Source organism: Sinocyclocheilus rhinocerous, unplaced genomic scaffold, assembly GCF_001515625.1.
Source record: "Sinocyclocheilus rhinocerous isolate Xijiao unplaced genomic scaffold, SAMN03320098_v1.1 scaffold45, whole genome shotgun sequence".
Lineage (NCBI taxonomy): Eukaryota > Metazoa > Chordata > Actinopteri > Cypriniformes > Cyprinidae > Sinocyclocheilus > Sinocyclocheilus rhinocerous.
Window position 1 is genome coordinate 489,944 of NW_015632734.1, and position 15,817 is coordinate 505,760.

Below are 15,817 nucleotides of genomic sequence, written 5' to 3' on the forward strand. Positions count from 1 at the left end.
TAAGCACAAAATTAGTTGTTCCAATTTAGCAGACTTTAAGGATATCTGTTTAGTATACTAAAAGTACAGTTGCAGGGTATTTTTATTAAGTACATAAATATGTAAAAGTATTTGATATAGGCAGGTATAGATATCTATCTCAGCACACACTGATGAATGCTGTCTTTAAACCCCCCACAGATACACCTGTCCTCTAGCAGGTGTCAGCTGTTGACAGTTAAACACTCACTTTGGGGGTTTCTGAGCCCAAACTCTGCGAATCAGCACAGTGTCTGTGCGATGCATGTACATAGAAATAACACACTGTCACACTGAGGAACATCTGACGTAATCAAATGCCAATAGTGCCAATAGATTTAATAATGTTTCTGGAATGCCAATCCGTCCGTCAGAAACAAAAACGTACATATTCCTCTTTAAATGCTTTTAGATGTTATGGGTTACATGGTTAAAGAGCTTTTAGAGGACTGTAGTTGCACTCTCTCGCTCTTTCCCTCATTCACTTAGACTAATAAGAAATGAGGATGAGGAAATTAGGCTTTCATCTCCATAAGGACCATGCGGTATGCGGTCACCATTGTGATTGATGCACACAGTCTTGAGTCATTTCCATATGTATCAGATCAGGACGAGGAAACAGAATAACAAAAGCTGTCACTAGACACCTCCGCTCCGGTTTAACTTCAGTAAAGACACTCTTTAACATCAAAAAAAAAAAAAAATCAAATTTCAGTATTTTTATGCATCTCATCTATATGGTTAAATATATCATATAAACCAGTCACCCTGCTCTCTATCATGTTATGCGTATCAATTTCAGCCAATGAAAACCCTATATCAGTTGCTCAATAATCGACTTATTTTTGTGATGATGTCTGCTTTACGTTATGCTGACAGTTTATTTTGGGAAATATTTAGGGAAGGGCTACTATCTGACTGAGAGGAGACAAAAGCAAACTCAGCAATAGCATCATTCAACACCCGCATTCTTCCCTTATTGATCATGCAGGCTATATTTTCACTGTATCTGTGTGTTCACCACTTAACCAGTCCAGCTGAACAAATAAAGGTTTATTAACATCACTAAAAACACTTGAATTATGTTCGGTGTAACAACTGTTTGTGGGAAATATGAGCCATGAAAAAGACGTTTAACTAACTGGGCCTCTGAACATCAAGGGTGACAGGTAACCTCAGACTTAAAGGCATAGTTCACCCAGAAATAAAAATCATGTCATCATTTTTTTGATGAATTTGTTTTTGTCCATACAGTGAAAGTCAGTGGGGTCCAAACCATGTCCTTTGTGTTCCACAGAATAAAGAAAGTCATACAGGTTTGGAGCGACATGAAGGTGAGTAAACAATGACAGACTTTTATATGTGAATGTTATTATAACTTTAAAGCGATCTTTGACTCTCAACACATGTGTGTCTCAGTTTATCAAACGAACTACATTAATTCACAAGGCAGAGAGAAATTAAAGGTAAATCAGTGTAAGGTAACACTTTATTTTAAGGTGTTGTTGTTGCACATGTTACATGTACTTACAATTATAATAACAATTAATGATGCATAATTACATGCAAGTAACTCTAAACCAAACCCTAATCCTAACCCTAGCCATATAGTAAGTACATGTAGTTCATTAATATTACTCAGTACCTAAATGTATAAAGTGTAACCCAATAATTCTCAAAATAATTCCTGTAAAAATGGTTATTTCTATTCAGAACGGTATAGCTGCCATATTGATGTTATGGAGAAATTACACAACTGAATGTGAGACAAAAGTGTGAGAGGCATGCAAGTTTTTTTTTTGCTAAAATTGCTATGATTGAAGTTTAAAAGAACAAGCCTATGGTTAGTTGAAAAGGCTTGTCTGTAGCCTGGCGATTGAATGCATCTTGGTAACAAAACACTTTCCTCACAATCAGTACAGTCACAAACCAGACACAGCCAAACACATGACAAAACACATCCATGCCAAACCTAGGCAGTTCACAGAACCAACAAAAGCTTGAAATCAGCAAAGACAGAATCTGCATAACATACAGCATGGAATTAGCCAAATACAGTAGAAAATGACAGCAATATAATGACTAGCACGTGCATGTTTACTGCTGGTGACACATCCGTAAAGCATGCGGCCTGTGATTTAAGCCCAGGGAAAAGACGTTTTCCTTGAATCAGTGGCTTGGTAAAGTGCTGAGTTTAATCTCAGTGAGAGCTTCCTGATCGGCCAGTGCTGTGACCGAGTGCAGGCTCTTTTGTGAAGCGTGGATCGCTGTAAACCTACAGCTCCTGCAGCACAAAAGCCCAGCTCTGGTTTACAAGTGATGGGGGTGGGGGTGCAGAACAATGAGGATGTCAGAACATTGGGACATCACTGCATTCCTTCTCAGACCGCTCCTGCCGGTGACGCAGGGAATTGTGGGGGATCCCCCCTTTGTTGTGGTTGCAGGATGGTAAAACGCGGTCACTCTTGAGGTCAAAAGGAAAGGAGCTGAAAGGAAAGCAGCAATATCTGCTGGATAGATGTGTGCAGACACTCTTTAGTGTACCATGCACTGAACACTGTCAGAATAGTTTTCTCATGTGACCATGGGCTTCATATCTGCCTCTGTTCCCAAGATTCCATGCATACTGATGGAAGAGCATGTGTGTTCAGAGTTTAATATAGGTTAAGCTCTATCAAATGCATGTGTGGCATACTGTCAATTACCACATAAAATGATTTGGACACGTCCCTCTTTTTTACAGTCATGTGGGTTTAAAAACAGAAACATGAAGCTTTCAATAAAGTGCATACATTCTTAAAATAGGTTAACATATATTATTATTTGATTTATAAGTGTTTTTTGTTGTTGTTGTTGTTTTTTGCTGTGGAACTACCCTAGTAAAAAAGTAGTTTATTTAAAACATGTACATTTATTTCATACTAAGTATAGTTCAAATCTGTTAACATATTTACTGATATATTGTTCAAGACTTACTGATTTAAAAATTATAATTAAACTTTATTTGGTGTACTACTTGTGCACAATACATGTTTCTTAATATTAAGCCTAAAATGTGTTTTAATGTCACTATTGATGAGGATTGTATGGTCTTTAAATGCAAGATATTTCAAATGTACCTGAAGTATACTTGCAGTAGTTCCACTTTAGCACAATCAAATATACTTCAGTGTGTCTTCAGTTGGACTTCTGCACAATTAAAGTGCATTAAAAAATTAGTTGTTCCAATTCAGCAGACTTTAGGTTTACCGGTTTAGTATGCTAAAAGTACAATTGCAGGGTATTTTTATTAGGTACATAAATATGTAAATGTATTTATAGCATACTTAGCATGAAATAAATGCATTTAAAAACCATTTTAGTATATTTATTTTTCGCTACTGAACTTCTAATTATTCTTCACCAATGTATTTTTTCTTGTATTCTTGTGCTAATCACGTAGAAGTTACCGCAATGTTTATTGAGGCAAAATGAGGCATGTGAAAGGCACAAGAAATGTTTTGTAGTCAACATTATGCCACAGACGACACATCCTGCAACCGAAAATAAAGACAAAATTTAAGGTTTACTTTGGATAATGATAAAAACATTTCAGGAACATTTGTAATGCAGAACCACTCATTATTTACAAACAATGTAAAAATGAACAAATACTTACAAGACATACAAACAATTAAAAAGCAGTCGAATCTGTAGTACCTTTGTGAATCTGGTAGGTATATTGAAAGTGTACATATATCTAATTATCTATTATATGTATAAAAATCCATGTTTTGTCATTTAACATCAACTAACAGCAACACAAATCAAATTATAAAATAGAAGTGAAATGATATTTCCTTTCTTTATAATAGGGTTTTTTCTTGTCCTGTAAACCCTTTTATATTATTATAAATATCATATAATATGATATAATATCACTGTAAAAAATTACCGTGAATTTAACGGTAAAAGACTGTAAAAATGCTACAGTAAAAACCTGTTAAATGGTTAACGGTAAATTCCCCTACTATATACGGTGAAAAACTGTATTGGACATTACATGTATTGGACATTAATCACACACACACACACACACACACACACATACACACACACACACACACACACACAAAGAAAAACAAGTAGATAGAATAGAAAAAATAGAAAACTAGTGTTTGTTTGTTTTTTGTTGTTTTTTTTTTAAATAAAACAATATTTTAAAAAATGTGTGTTACCATGATGGTGTTTAGTGTTTGTGTGAATGACACTGTGCATCTTCTATATATGTTATTATTTAAAAGCTGCTTGTGATGGGCTTTGGTTCATCATGTGACTTTCTCATCACCACCTGCTTTTGGTGGTTATCAGTGTATTACAAAGGTACAAAACAGATTTCAGTACTTCAAAAGATTGGTATATTAACATTATTTCAGTTAATGAAATTACGGTATTTTACCGTAAATTTTACGGAATTTTTTTAGTGTATGATATGATGTGATACACCTAATGTGGTTAAATGAATGTTTATTGCATTATTTAAGTTTCATGTTTATTTATTTATTTATTTAGTCATTTAGCAGACACTTTTATCCATATTTCAGACATTTTATTGTCAGAATGCATAACTAGTGCTTTATCATTATTACTGATGACGCATGAAGTTTCCTGTTGCTCTTCTGTTTTTCACTGACAGTCATGTTTTACTGTATTAACACATCAAAGATTAAAAGCAGTTAAACTGAAAATAATGCTTTATTATAATAATAATCTAAAACTAACATTATAAAACTTAAACTAAAATGCTGTATTCCTCTTCACAGTCAACAACAGCAGTTCCCCTTACAGTCTTCATCAAACTTACTCTCTTTTCTCTGCTCAGAGTCAACACCGGCAGTTAGTTGTGTCTATGTGAGCTGTAAACAGAGCTGAACAGCATTCTGTGCAAACACCAGATTTCTTGACCCTGCTAGATTTCCTCAACAGCAGTAACTGGGGTGAACAAACATTAACTAGCTGTGTACTTTCTAATTTGTCCCGCTCCACACATGGTCAGCATGTTTGAGTAACCTGGAGGAATTTAACTTAAGTTTGACGCTTAGGGCAGGTTACCATGGAGATGAATATCTCAGTGAGGTCTGGTGCTCTCTGCAGGATGTATGAATATGCAGTTTGAAAATAATGACATTACATTTAAATATGCATCAGTGTGAGGAGTGTGAGGACCTAAACATAACTATTACAACAACTACCTTACCTGCTATCTATAAGCCGCAAAATAGGAGTTTGAGGGAAAACTCTTAGTTAATAGTGAACACTGTATGTGTTCCCTAATCTAAAGTGTTACCAATTAAACACAGAAGTCCACTGATTTAGACAATACACATTTAGTCAATTAACATCCATTGACATGACTGCAGTTATCAACTAGATATAAAATGTTTTTTTTTACCTCACAATATATTTAAACTCTTAAAAATAAAGATTTGAGTTATTAAGTAATTATGTAATTATTCATAATTTATTACTGTAGTAATTACATGTCACATGTGTAACAAGGACACTGTAAAATGAGTGGGTAACACTTTATTTTAAGGTGTCCTTGTTACATGTTACATGTACTTACTATGCACATGCAAGTAACCCTAATCCTAACCCTAACCATATAGTAAGTACATGTAGTTAATTAATATTACTCAGTACTTAAATGTATGATTACACTGTAACAAGGACACCTTAAAACAAAGTGTAACCATAAAGTGTTACCGAAAAACCGTATGTTTTTAGATTGTACTTACATTGGAAATGCATGCAGGTAATTGCATCTGTAATTACACTGTTGACGGTAGGCTACTCTAACCCTACACTGTAAAAAATGATTGTGATTTTAACAGTATTTTACTGTAAAAATGCTACAGTAAAAACCTGTTAACTGGTTAACAGTAAGTTTCCATAATATATTCAGTGAATAAATGTAATTACATTGCATGTAATTTTACAGTAAAATACTGTTAAAAATACGGTTTTTGGAAGTGAAAAAGAAGAAGTCATTGTATAATTTACATAAAAAAAACGTAAATTGACACTCCCAGAATTCCCTGCATGAGGCTTCATATTTAATGTTTTTTTATTGAAATAACATGTTTTTTCTTAGTTTTTTTCTTATCAGTTGTGTACACTAGGGTTTAATCTTACATGTAATGTTTGTTAAATTAATGTTTATTGCATTATATCAGTATCATGTGTGTCACCGTGATGGGGTTTAGTGTTTGTGTGAATGACACTGTGTGCACCTTCTATATAGAAGTATTGCCCTCCTCAGCTCGTAGAAAAGCTGTTTGTGATGAGCTTTGGTTCATCGTGTGACTTTCTCATCACCACCAGTTTTTGGTGGTTATCAGTGCATTACAATGGTTCAAAACAGATATTAGTACTTCAATATTTTTGTTTATTAACATTTCATCAGTTAATGAAATACGGTATTTTATTGTGAATTTAAGTTAAGTCTGTAAAACCTAAAATGTTGCTACCATATTTTTTATGGTGAAGTTCTGGCAACCACAGCTGCCGGTATTTTACCGTAAATGTCACCGATTTTTTTTTACAGTGTAAGCCTACCGTTAATTCTAGCCTGACATCTAAACCTACTTGTATTCCAAATGCAACAGAAGCAAATGTGGATCTTGCAAGAGTTTTGCAGATTGACATTCACCGCTTATGCAAATCAATCATGAACAGCCACAGTACTTTTGAATCTATTTAAAGATAATAAATGGCACCCTCATGTTGGGGGTTGTGAATAATTGTAATGCCCCTGAGTGCATTGTGTTCATTGATCTGCATTAGGATGTCATCCATAGACATTCTAGCTCTGTCTGTCACTGATGCTGAACAAACACAGTTCTCCATATGGCAGATGATACACTTATTCAGAGATGTCTGTATGCATTTCTTTTTTCTGTTGAATGTAAAAGAAGATATTTTGAGGTTTGCTGGTAGCCACTGACTGCCACAGTCTGGAAGAATAATATGGAAGTCAATGGGAACCAGAAACTGTTTGTTTGCCCACATTCTTCAAAATATATTCTGTCATTCTTAATCTCTTTAAGATTTATGTATTTGAATTGCATATAAAATTTCCACCCAATTGTATTACACATTTTACACATTATTACACACAAACTAATGAACTTCATGTGATGCATATTTGTAAATCATACATTAATGAAATGAGTAAGAAACGGGTAAGATTTCTGTAATAGTACTAATAAACTGAATGTGTTTCAAATACACAATAACCAGGTTTATTTTGTTCCACAGCTAGCCATCTTTAACCATTTTCATACAGCGAAGAAATGGTAACCTGAAGTGGTAACATCTAAGTTTTTTCCCAAGTCAAAATTATATTTTATTATGAATCAAGGAAACAATTAAGGTTGCAGGTTACCAGTTTACATGTACTTTTTTTTTAAATTAAATAAAAACAAATTGCTTCACAATGAACAGATTTATGTTGATTCTACGCAATGTGCATTTTGAAAATATGATTATTTAAATTAAATGTAAATATACATAATAATATGCATTAAAAATAAATCTTACCTGTTTCGTTTATGTATGACTGACAAATATTAGGTTTATAAGTTTATTTATAGTAAAACTGTGTAATCCAAATGAATGGACATTTTGGACACACTTTATTTTAATGTCCAATTCTCACTATTAACTAACTATTAACTATGACTTTTGCCTCAATAAACTCTTAATTTGCTGCTTATTGATAGTTATGTAGTTATGTTTAGCTATGGCGTGGATTAAGGGATCTAGAATATGGTCATGCAGAATAATAAGGCATTAGTATGTGCTTTATAAACAGCCAATATGCTAGTAATATACATGCGAATAAGCAACTAGATAATAGTGAGAACTGGTCCTCAAAATAAAGTGTTACTGAACTTTTATATGCAATCAATGCATAAATCTTAAATTTAAGCCTAAATATTTAGATGCTGAGTTTCTGTTGATGCATTTGACCATCATCAAGTTTATTAAAGGTGAAATATATGATTGTTTCCTTAATGGTGGTGCCGAATTTTGTGTTGCAAAAGTTGTTGTGTAAAAGTTAAGATGTGCATGTGCTGATGTGGGCTCATTTAATTGTGTGTAAAGGCAGCTACTGGAGGAGGAACAGGGCCGTGCTGGACTTGATTTATTCGTCACATGCTCTGCTCTCTGGAGCCATTAATGTGAACCGGGGCCGGATTTCGCTTGGCAGACTCTTGCACCTCCCCCACTTGTTATCGATCCTAGGATATTTAGGCTTGGTGCTCCAATAATGGGGAAAAAAAGGAGAAATCCTCAACAGTTCTAGAAAAGAGAGCATGCTTTGAAGACTGTGAGGTTATCCCACTGATTGAAGACAATTCACAATAGCTTGTAGAGTCTCTTTGTGGTTTTGTATATCCTGTATCTTTTATTTGCTGCCTGTGATTGATGATGACTGTAAGAGTGGTGTTCACCTTTGACCCCTCACTACAGTACAGCCTCAACACTGACTCGCCCCTGGTGACCGATGAATGCCTAATGAAGAACTTTAAATGCGTTTTAATGTTTATTAAGCATTTATTAATGCATTCCACACAGAACCACAAAAGTTCTCTTTAATCATTTGTATAGTAATAAATGTCAGTCTGCTTTACAGTCCAGTGTAGCTCAATTTTGACTTAGTTTGAACACACAAAACATACATGGGATGATATTCAAAGCCGTCATTTCATCAGAGGCGGAGGAGCAGAGCAAAATTGCTGAACCAAGTAGGCAGGCAAGCATATAAATGTTGGTACCTTTTAAAAGTGTTAGCTTTGTTTGCTACTTAAAGGTTTATGAGGTACTTTAATAGGTATTTTATCAGTCATGCTTTGCTCTATTCTATTAAGAATTCTTCTTGAGTAAAGATTTTATTCTAAATATTATTGCTATTTAGAATTTCCACCATTCCAAGTACATTTAGTGGGTAGACGTAGTGTGCAAATTAGGATGCAGTCATAGACACATTGGCAAACTTCATATAAATCATAGAAAAACAGCAACAAATTACAGAAACAAAACCTGGTAACTGGTAACATACATAACACTTTTGCTTGTCTGTCAGCACCCAAACAGACACCATGGGAGGGGGCTGTCTGATTTGCAATTGTGTCATTCTCAAAATGTGGTGACAAATATGTCCCTTTTGGAATTCTATAACCAATTTTTATAAAATATTAATTTTTTTTGTGCCTGGTGCCTAAAAATTTATTGTCTACTTTATCAGGAACAGCACTTCTGTGACAGTTCATTTAAACTTAATTTCATGTCAGTAGTGTTATTAATGCTAAAAACTAGAATTTTATAAAGAACTAGTGTAGAATTTTAAATTAAAGTACTTCCAACTTCAAAGGAAGAGGAGGTTGTTAACATATTAGTGCTTTCCCCACCACACTGTAATGGAAATCAATTTACTTTTAAATTTCCACTTGGTTTACATGTGCAATCGCTCTTTTATCGTTTAATGCCCATGTGAATCATTTGTATTAGTATGCTTATTTAATGGCGTATTTTATCCATCCAAAACAAGAGGAAAGCTGGAGCACAGAGCTTCTAGGAACAGAATTCAACCCACACCATTCGTAAACAACAAACTGAAAACACAGAGCATTAAATACACAGAAGATGAAGAACTGAACAAGGGACAGGTGAGCATAATCAATGAGAACGAATCATTAACTATGACAACAAATGGAAAGCAGAAATAAATGGCAGAAAGAGCTGAACTGAGATGTAACGATACTATCACTGCATAAAGTTGAAAGAGAAATCTGAATTCTGTAAATCAGAGAATTTCTTGAGAATTCTTGAGAATGACCCAGTTGCTATGAGACACGATTCTACGGTAATGTAATAGAATCTCTTTTTGTTTCAGAATCCAATTTTTGAGCTGAAGAGGGGTGTGAATAGAGAACGAGGTCACTGTTCTTTATTGTTGTGACTACAATGCATGAAATCACAAATAACAGAATCCAATCTCATCCTTATCTGTCTCTTTTGTCTTTTCAAACTAGCAACTCTCTAAAAGACACACCAGAGTCTGAGAAATATCGAAAGCCGAATGAGAGCCATTCTAGTACAGTGTGCTAAATTCGTGAGCTTTTTGATAAAACATTTATGATGAAGTCAGTCCATTTGCAGGATTTCCAAACAGATGAATTTGTGGCCACCTTGGAGTCCAGATGAAATCATTATTTGTCATCATTAGTCACACGTTTGTTTCTCGGAATCCTTTCACATTAAACTAAGATTGAATATTAAAAATAAAAACAAAGCATTTTTTAAATCCTGCTGACGTTTTAAAACCAGCAGCGTCCCAAAACCCTCACACAGCTGTGAATGATCTGCTGTGGATGGACGCCAATCTTGTGTGGAATCAGCATGAATAGTCCTGAAACCGTAATGCAAGAGAGAGTGTCGATTTTATTATGACAACATGATTTAAAGGATCATATTCTGCTAACTCAACCATAAATACGCACAGCTTTGACATCAGCCGGTATGCCACCTGCTCCCTGCCTCATCTTGTTATTTGCATCTGATTGAACAATGTGTCAGCTGGTCTGCACTGCCTGGAGCAACAGATCTCACAAAACTGTTATGTGCATGACAAACTCACAGTTGCATGGATTGAAAACAGTACATGAGTAAACCCCATGAAGTGGTGTCACCTATATTCTTTTATACATACATTAATCTAAAGTAAGCATGGTGGGTCATGAAATTAATTACACAAAAATGTATTTTTTTGACTGTGGACAAACGCATACACATTCAGTTAAAGTAACTTGGCATACTCACTTACAGCACATTTAGGGTGCATGTTTTGAGTATGCATGCTTTTTCTAAATCAAACCCATGACTAGCCTTATGCTCCACCAGTTAATCATAGGAACCCATAACAAGTGTCTGCCAAATAAAAACTGCCCAAACTGTGATGTTAAGTTATACAGTAAAGTCACATTGATTGAGACTGATCTTTAATGTAGCTCTTCAACTGCATGTGAACACATCCTCCTCTCTGTCTATGAATAGCTCACCTCACAAACCTCTGTTTGAATATTTACTCATCATACATATGCGGTCTGTCCTGACAAACAGCCTCTGAACAGAGTACAAATGCCTCTGGGTTAATGGTTTGTTCTCATTCTGCAACTTGTTAAACGTCTTAAACATATCATAAGCTCGGGAACCACAAAGACTGAGATTCTCACCTGGAAAATACCCTGCAGGCCACCAGTCTGTGAAAACACTATCAGAACAAGGTCCTGTTACACATTTGCTATATGAAAATGAATATGAAAATTCAGCTGTGATTTTGTTAGCAGCTGAGTATTTGATGACTACATCTCAACACTGCTAACAACCACAGTCAACCAGGCTCATTTCCAGCTTTTATCCTTGCTGATACAGATGCTGACCTCAGCTTTCAGAAAAGAACGCACTCTCAGATATGAGTCAACAGTGACACCACAGACTATTTTAAGCTGTATAGCAACTAACTGAAAGGTCCTTGCAAACACAACAAGGGCTATCAGCAGACTGGATTAGACCGGAAAAACATGCTTGCTCTTTAGCAGAACGCAACCTCAATGCATCTGTATGAGCAAATGTATAACACTTCAAGGAATATTCTGGGTTCCATGACAAATTCAGCTCAATCGACAGCATTTGTTGCACTCTTTTGATTACCTAAAAAAAAAATAATAATAATAATAATTTTGACCCATCACTGTTTTTATTTTACAGTGAGGAACTTACAATGGACGTTTTTTTAAGGGCAGAAATGTAAAACTTATAATTTAATAAAAGCACTTTAATTCATCTCTTAAAACTGCAAAGTTGTTTTGTGGTTTATGCCAGTACATTGTCAAGATGGACGCAAAGTTGTAGGCTACATTTGGATATAACTTTACACACAAAAGGTTAGTAAGTGATTTGATCGTATTGTTTATCTCTTGTGGTTATGCTTTTGAAACAGTAAGGATTTTATGGCCCCATTTATTGCCATTAAGTGCTTCACTGTAAACCAGATTTTTATTCCTTTATTCATATTCTTATTAACCGAATTATTATTGTTGTTATATCCATTCTACTTTCTATTCATATGTGTATAGGCTATGTGAAGTTCACACAAACGACTGACTGTTGTGCAGTGGCATAGGCTACTTATAATAGCCTACCATACAAAATACTCAAGAAATAAACAAAACATTCAGTTTGACAAAGATATTCAAATAGCATGCAATATAACATGTGATAACATTTAGCTTATACTTATGCATATGTAGGCTATGATTTACAAACGTTTTGTAAATCGTGCTAACTGTAAGTGGTTGCAGTAGGCCTACAAACGACAGAAATGAGCCGCTGCTCTTTTCATTGCGCTGAGAGCAGAGCCAGCTGCCGGCTCGCTGCTGTAACTGCTGTCAGGGTCCAAGTACATTTCTCAAAAATAAAGTGGAAGTGAAATGTGACAACATGCCCCGTAGGTGGGGCACATTGTAACATCTGAGGGGCACGTTGTAACATGACCATATGACCGCTTAAAAATGTTATCTGATCTAATGAAAAAAAAAAATATATATATATATATATCAAGACAAACTAAACTATTTTGTCAATAAAATATTTTACTTTTTCAAATAAAATTTGAAAAAAAAAAAAAGTTTTTTAAGGATTAAAGATAATCTGATTTTGCAGTTTGACACTGGGCACAAACCTACCGGGAGAAAGTCGTATAATCTAATTCATATTCATGAGCCGCAGGGTTAGAGAGATAAATTCGCTTCCTCTGGTGGTCACTAGGCTACACTGGATGTGATCCTGCACACTGTCAGTAGAGGTGCTGTTGCTATTTAAATGAGCTTTGGCAATCTGTTGCTGTGATGATTCAGATCAAAAAAGACATCAATATGGCGGAAAAGTCATTGGTAGTTGCCTCTCACATCGGCTTTCAAAGAGAGTTCAGACTCTGATCTGTTGCTTTGGACATATTGATCTGGTTCATATTCATGAGCCGCAGGGTTAGAGAGATATAAATTCGCTTCCTCTGGTGGTCACTAGGCTACACTGGATGTGATCCTGCACACTGTCAGTAGAGGTGCTGTTGCTATTTAAATGAGCTTTGGCAATCTGTTGCTGTGATGATTCAGATCAAAAAAGACATCAATATGGCGGAAAAGTCATTGGTAGTTGCCTCTCACATCGGCTTTCAAAGAGAGTTCAGACTCTGATCTGTTGCTTTGGACATATTGATCTGGTTTTTATAAAGAATCACTGCATATTGTGTCCGATCGGATAGCTAAGATGATAAATTATGAAATCTGTGCATGTGTCAAAGAGACAGTTTTCTTCTGATTATTGCACAAATTATTTGAATTCCATTTGTCATTTTATTTAGGCCTATGCTTTTTTATTTACTTTTTTTAAATTACTTTTTATGTTCTTGAATGTTTTCTTAAATACGAAAGCCCTTTCAATAAATATTCGATGTGTAGCCTATTAAATGTGCTATGTAAAACACTTGAGTAAAATTAATGACACATGCAACATAAAGATTCAAGGTAACATACTGTAACTTTTACTTGGCTTATAGTTGGAATGTATGAAACCCCCACAATTAAATATATTTTTTGATTATTTTATGCAGAACAATGTCGAAATTCGCATGCAGATCTATCTATCTATCTATCTATCTATCTATCAACAAATCTATTTCATCTCAGTTACATTTCTAGTTTCAGCAACAATAACGCAACTGCTGTTTATTTATTTGGTTTTTATTTGGCTTATACATGCCTGTATACCCTATACGTAAAATAGTGAGCGAGTGAATGAATGCAATAATGAAACCAGCGACTTGTGTACATTGGATGCTGCCAGCAGGTTAGCATTGGCGTAAACTGGAGGATAAGGGACACAATGGACTGCCCTTTATTTTACTGATATTCGATGTGTAGCCTATTAAATGTGCTATGTAAAACACTTGAGTAAAATTAATGACACATGCAACATAAAGATTCAAGGTAACATACTGTAACTTTTACTTGGCTTATAGTTGGAATGTATGAAACCCCCACAGTTAAATATATTTTTTGATTATTTTATGCAGAACAATGTCGAAATTCGCATGCAGATCTATCTATCTATCTATCTATCTATCTATCTATCTATCAACAAATCTATTTCATCTCAGTTACATTTCTAGTTTCAGCAACAATAACGCAACTGCTATTTATTTATTTGGTTTTTATTTGGCTTATACATGCCTGTATACCCTATACGTAAAATAGTGAGCGAGTGAATGAGTGCAATAATGAAACCAGCGACTTGTGTACATTGGATGCTGCCAGCAGGTTAGCATTGGCGTAAACTGGAGGATAAGGGACACAATGGACTGCCCTTTATTTTACTGTCGATATATATTATTCTACTTCTTTCACTACTTTATTTAGCCAGATACTCTTAATCAATGTCAAAAGCAGCATTTGTCTAAAATGATAAGATAATTTATTTTTAGAATGAGGTTTAATAGGACAACAGCAGTAAACTCAGAAAAATGTGGTAGGCTATTTTCACCGACAGGTGTCGCAGCAGGTCAGGATGCCATGCATACCATGCAGAAAAGAGCTGTTCCTTAGTGTAGTTTAAGACCTAAACAAATCCCAAATCTTAAGTCTAATTGCTGGGTTGAAATCATCTCTCTATTTTAAGAAGAAACAGTGTATTTAACATTGAGTATTTGCTTTCCAGGCAATGCGGCAATTTGGTTTTGCGCGTTAAAGGCAACCTATCATCAGTAAAAGTAATTCAAAGGCAGCCAACTGTGCGCGTTGGTTTGAACGTTTAATAATAAAACAACAAACGTTTTATGGATTCACAGAAGAAGCCCATGTATTCATAATCTAGACCTATGCGTGAAATATGAATCAAAGTTTCATGACGGTTTTAATTTGTACACGCTATGTTAATGTTAGCCTACGTTACGCATTATGCAGGCTATAAAAAATATGTATTTGTACATGTTTTTAAAGAAAGAACTATGAAGTGTGTTTTCATGCAACACAGAGTATTGCAGTTAACCATCACCATGAGCATGCATTTGTGAGCAGTGTGTATATCCTGCATTCATTGGCTGCTTCACGCGCACAAGTTCATCCTCCCCCGTGACGCGCGATAAATGTCCGTCCTCCCGCATCTCTGCTGACAGACAATCACAGTTCTGCTTTGCGTCGCGTCTGCGTTTGTATCCCTCCAAAGTGGAATGCAACACAACTCAAGTTTCGCGCTTTAGGAGAGATTTTATGGGTTCGCTCATTCGTCGGATTTGCATTGAAGTATTTTTGCGTTATAAAAAACATGACTGGAGTTTTTGACAGCCTCAGTACAGATATGCATTCAAACCAGATTACCTCCAGCAGTTACCACAGTCTGCACAAATCCCAGGAATCACCGACTCTTCCGGTCTCCACCGCTACCGACAGCAGCTACTATAACAATAACCAGCAGGCCGGGCTATGCGCAGGCTCTCCATACGGCCAGATCAACTCTTACCAGTACCAGAACAACAGCATGAACAGCGTCCAGTACGACACCAAATCATATGAGCTGGGCTTCGGCAACGCGTTTGGCCCCTACGGCACGTACGGCTCCTGCTCCTCACCAACTCCTGCGGATGCTGGTAAATATCTCTCTCTTGCTCACTTTGCGTTCTAACTTATGGTCACAATTG

General features: G+C 35.5%; 1 protein-coding gene across 1 annotated transcript in view; it reads left to right on the top strand.

The window, feature by feature from the left end:
- Positions 1 to 15,315: 15,315 nt before the first annotated feature.
- LOC107742981 (homeobox protein Dlx2a) overlaps positions 15,316 to 15,817 on the top strand; it is a 3,759-nt gene continuing 3,257 nt past the window's right edge. Inside the window, exon 1 of the mRNA XM_016556070.1 lies at positions 15,316 to 15,766. Within this exon, the coding sequence (XP_016411556.1) occupies positions 15,445 to 15,766 (322 nt within the window). The 5' untranslated portion in view covers positions 15,316 to 15,444. The remainder of the gene's footprint in view (positions 15,767 to 15,817) is intronic.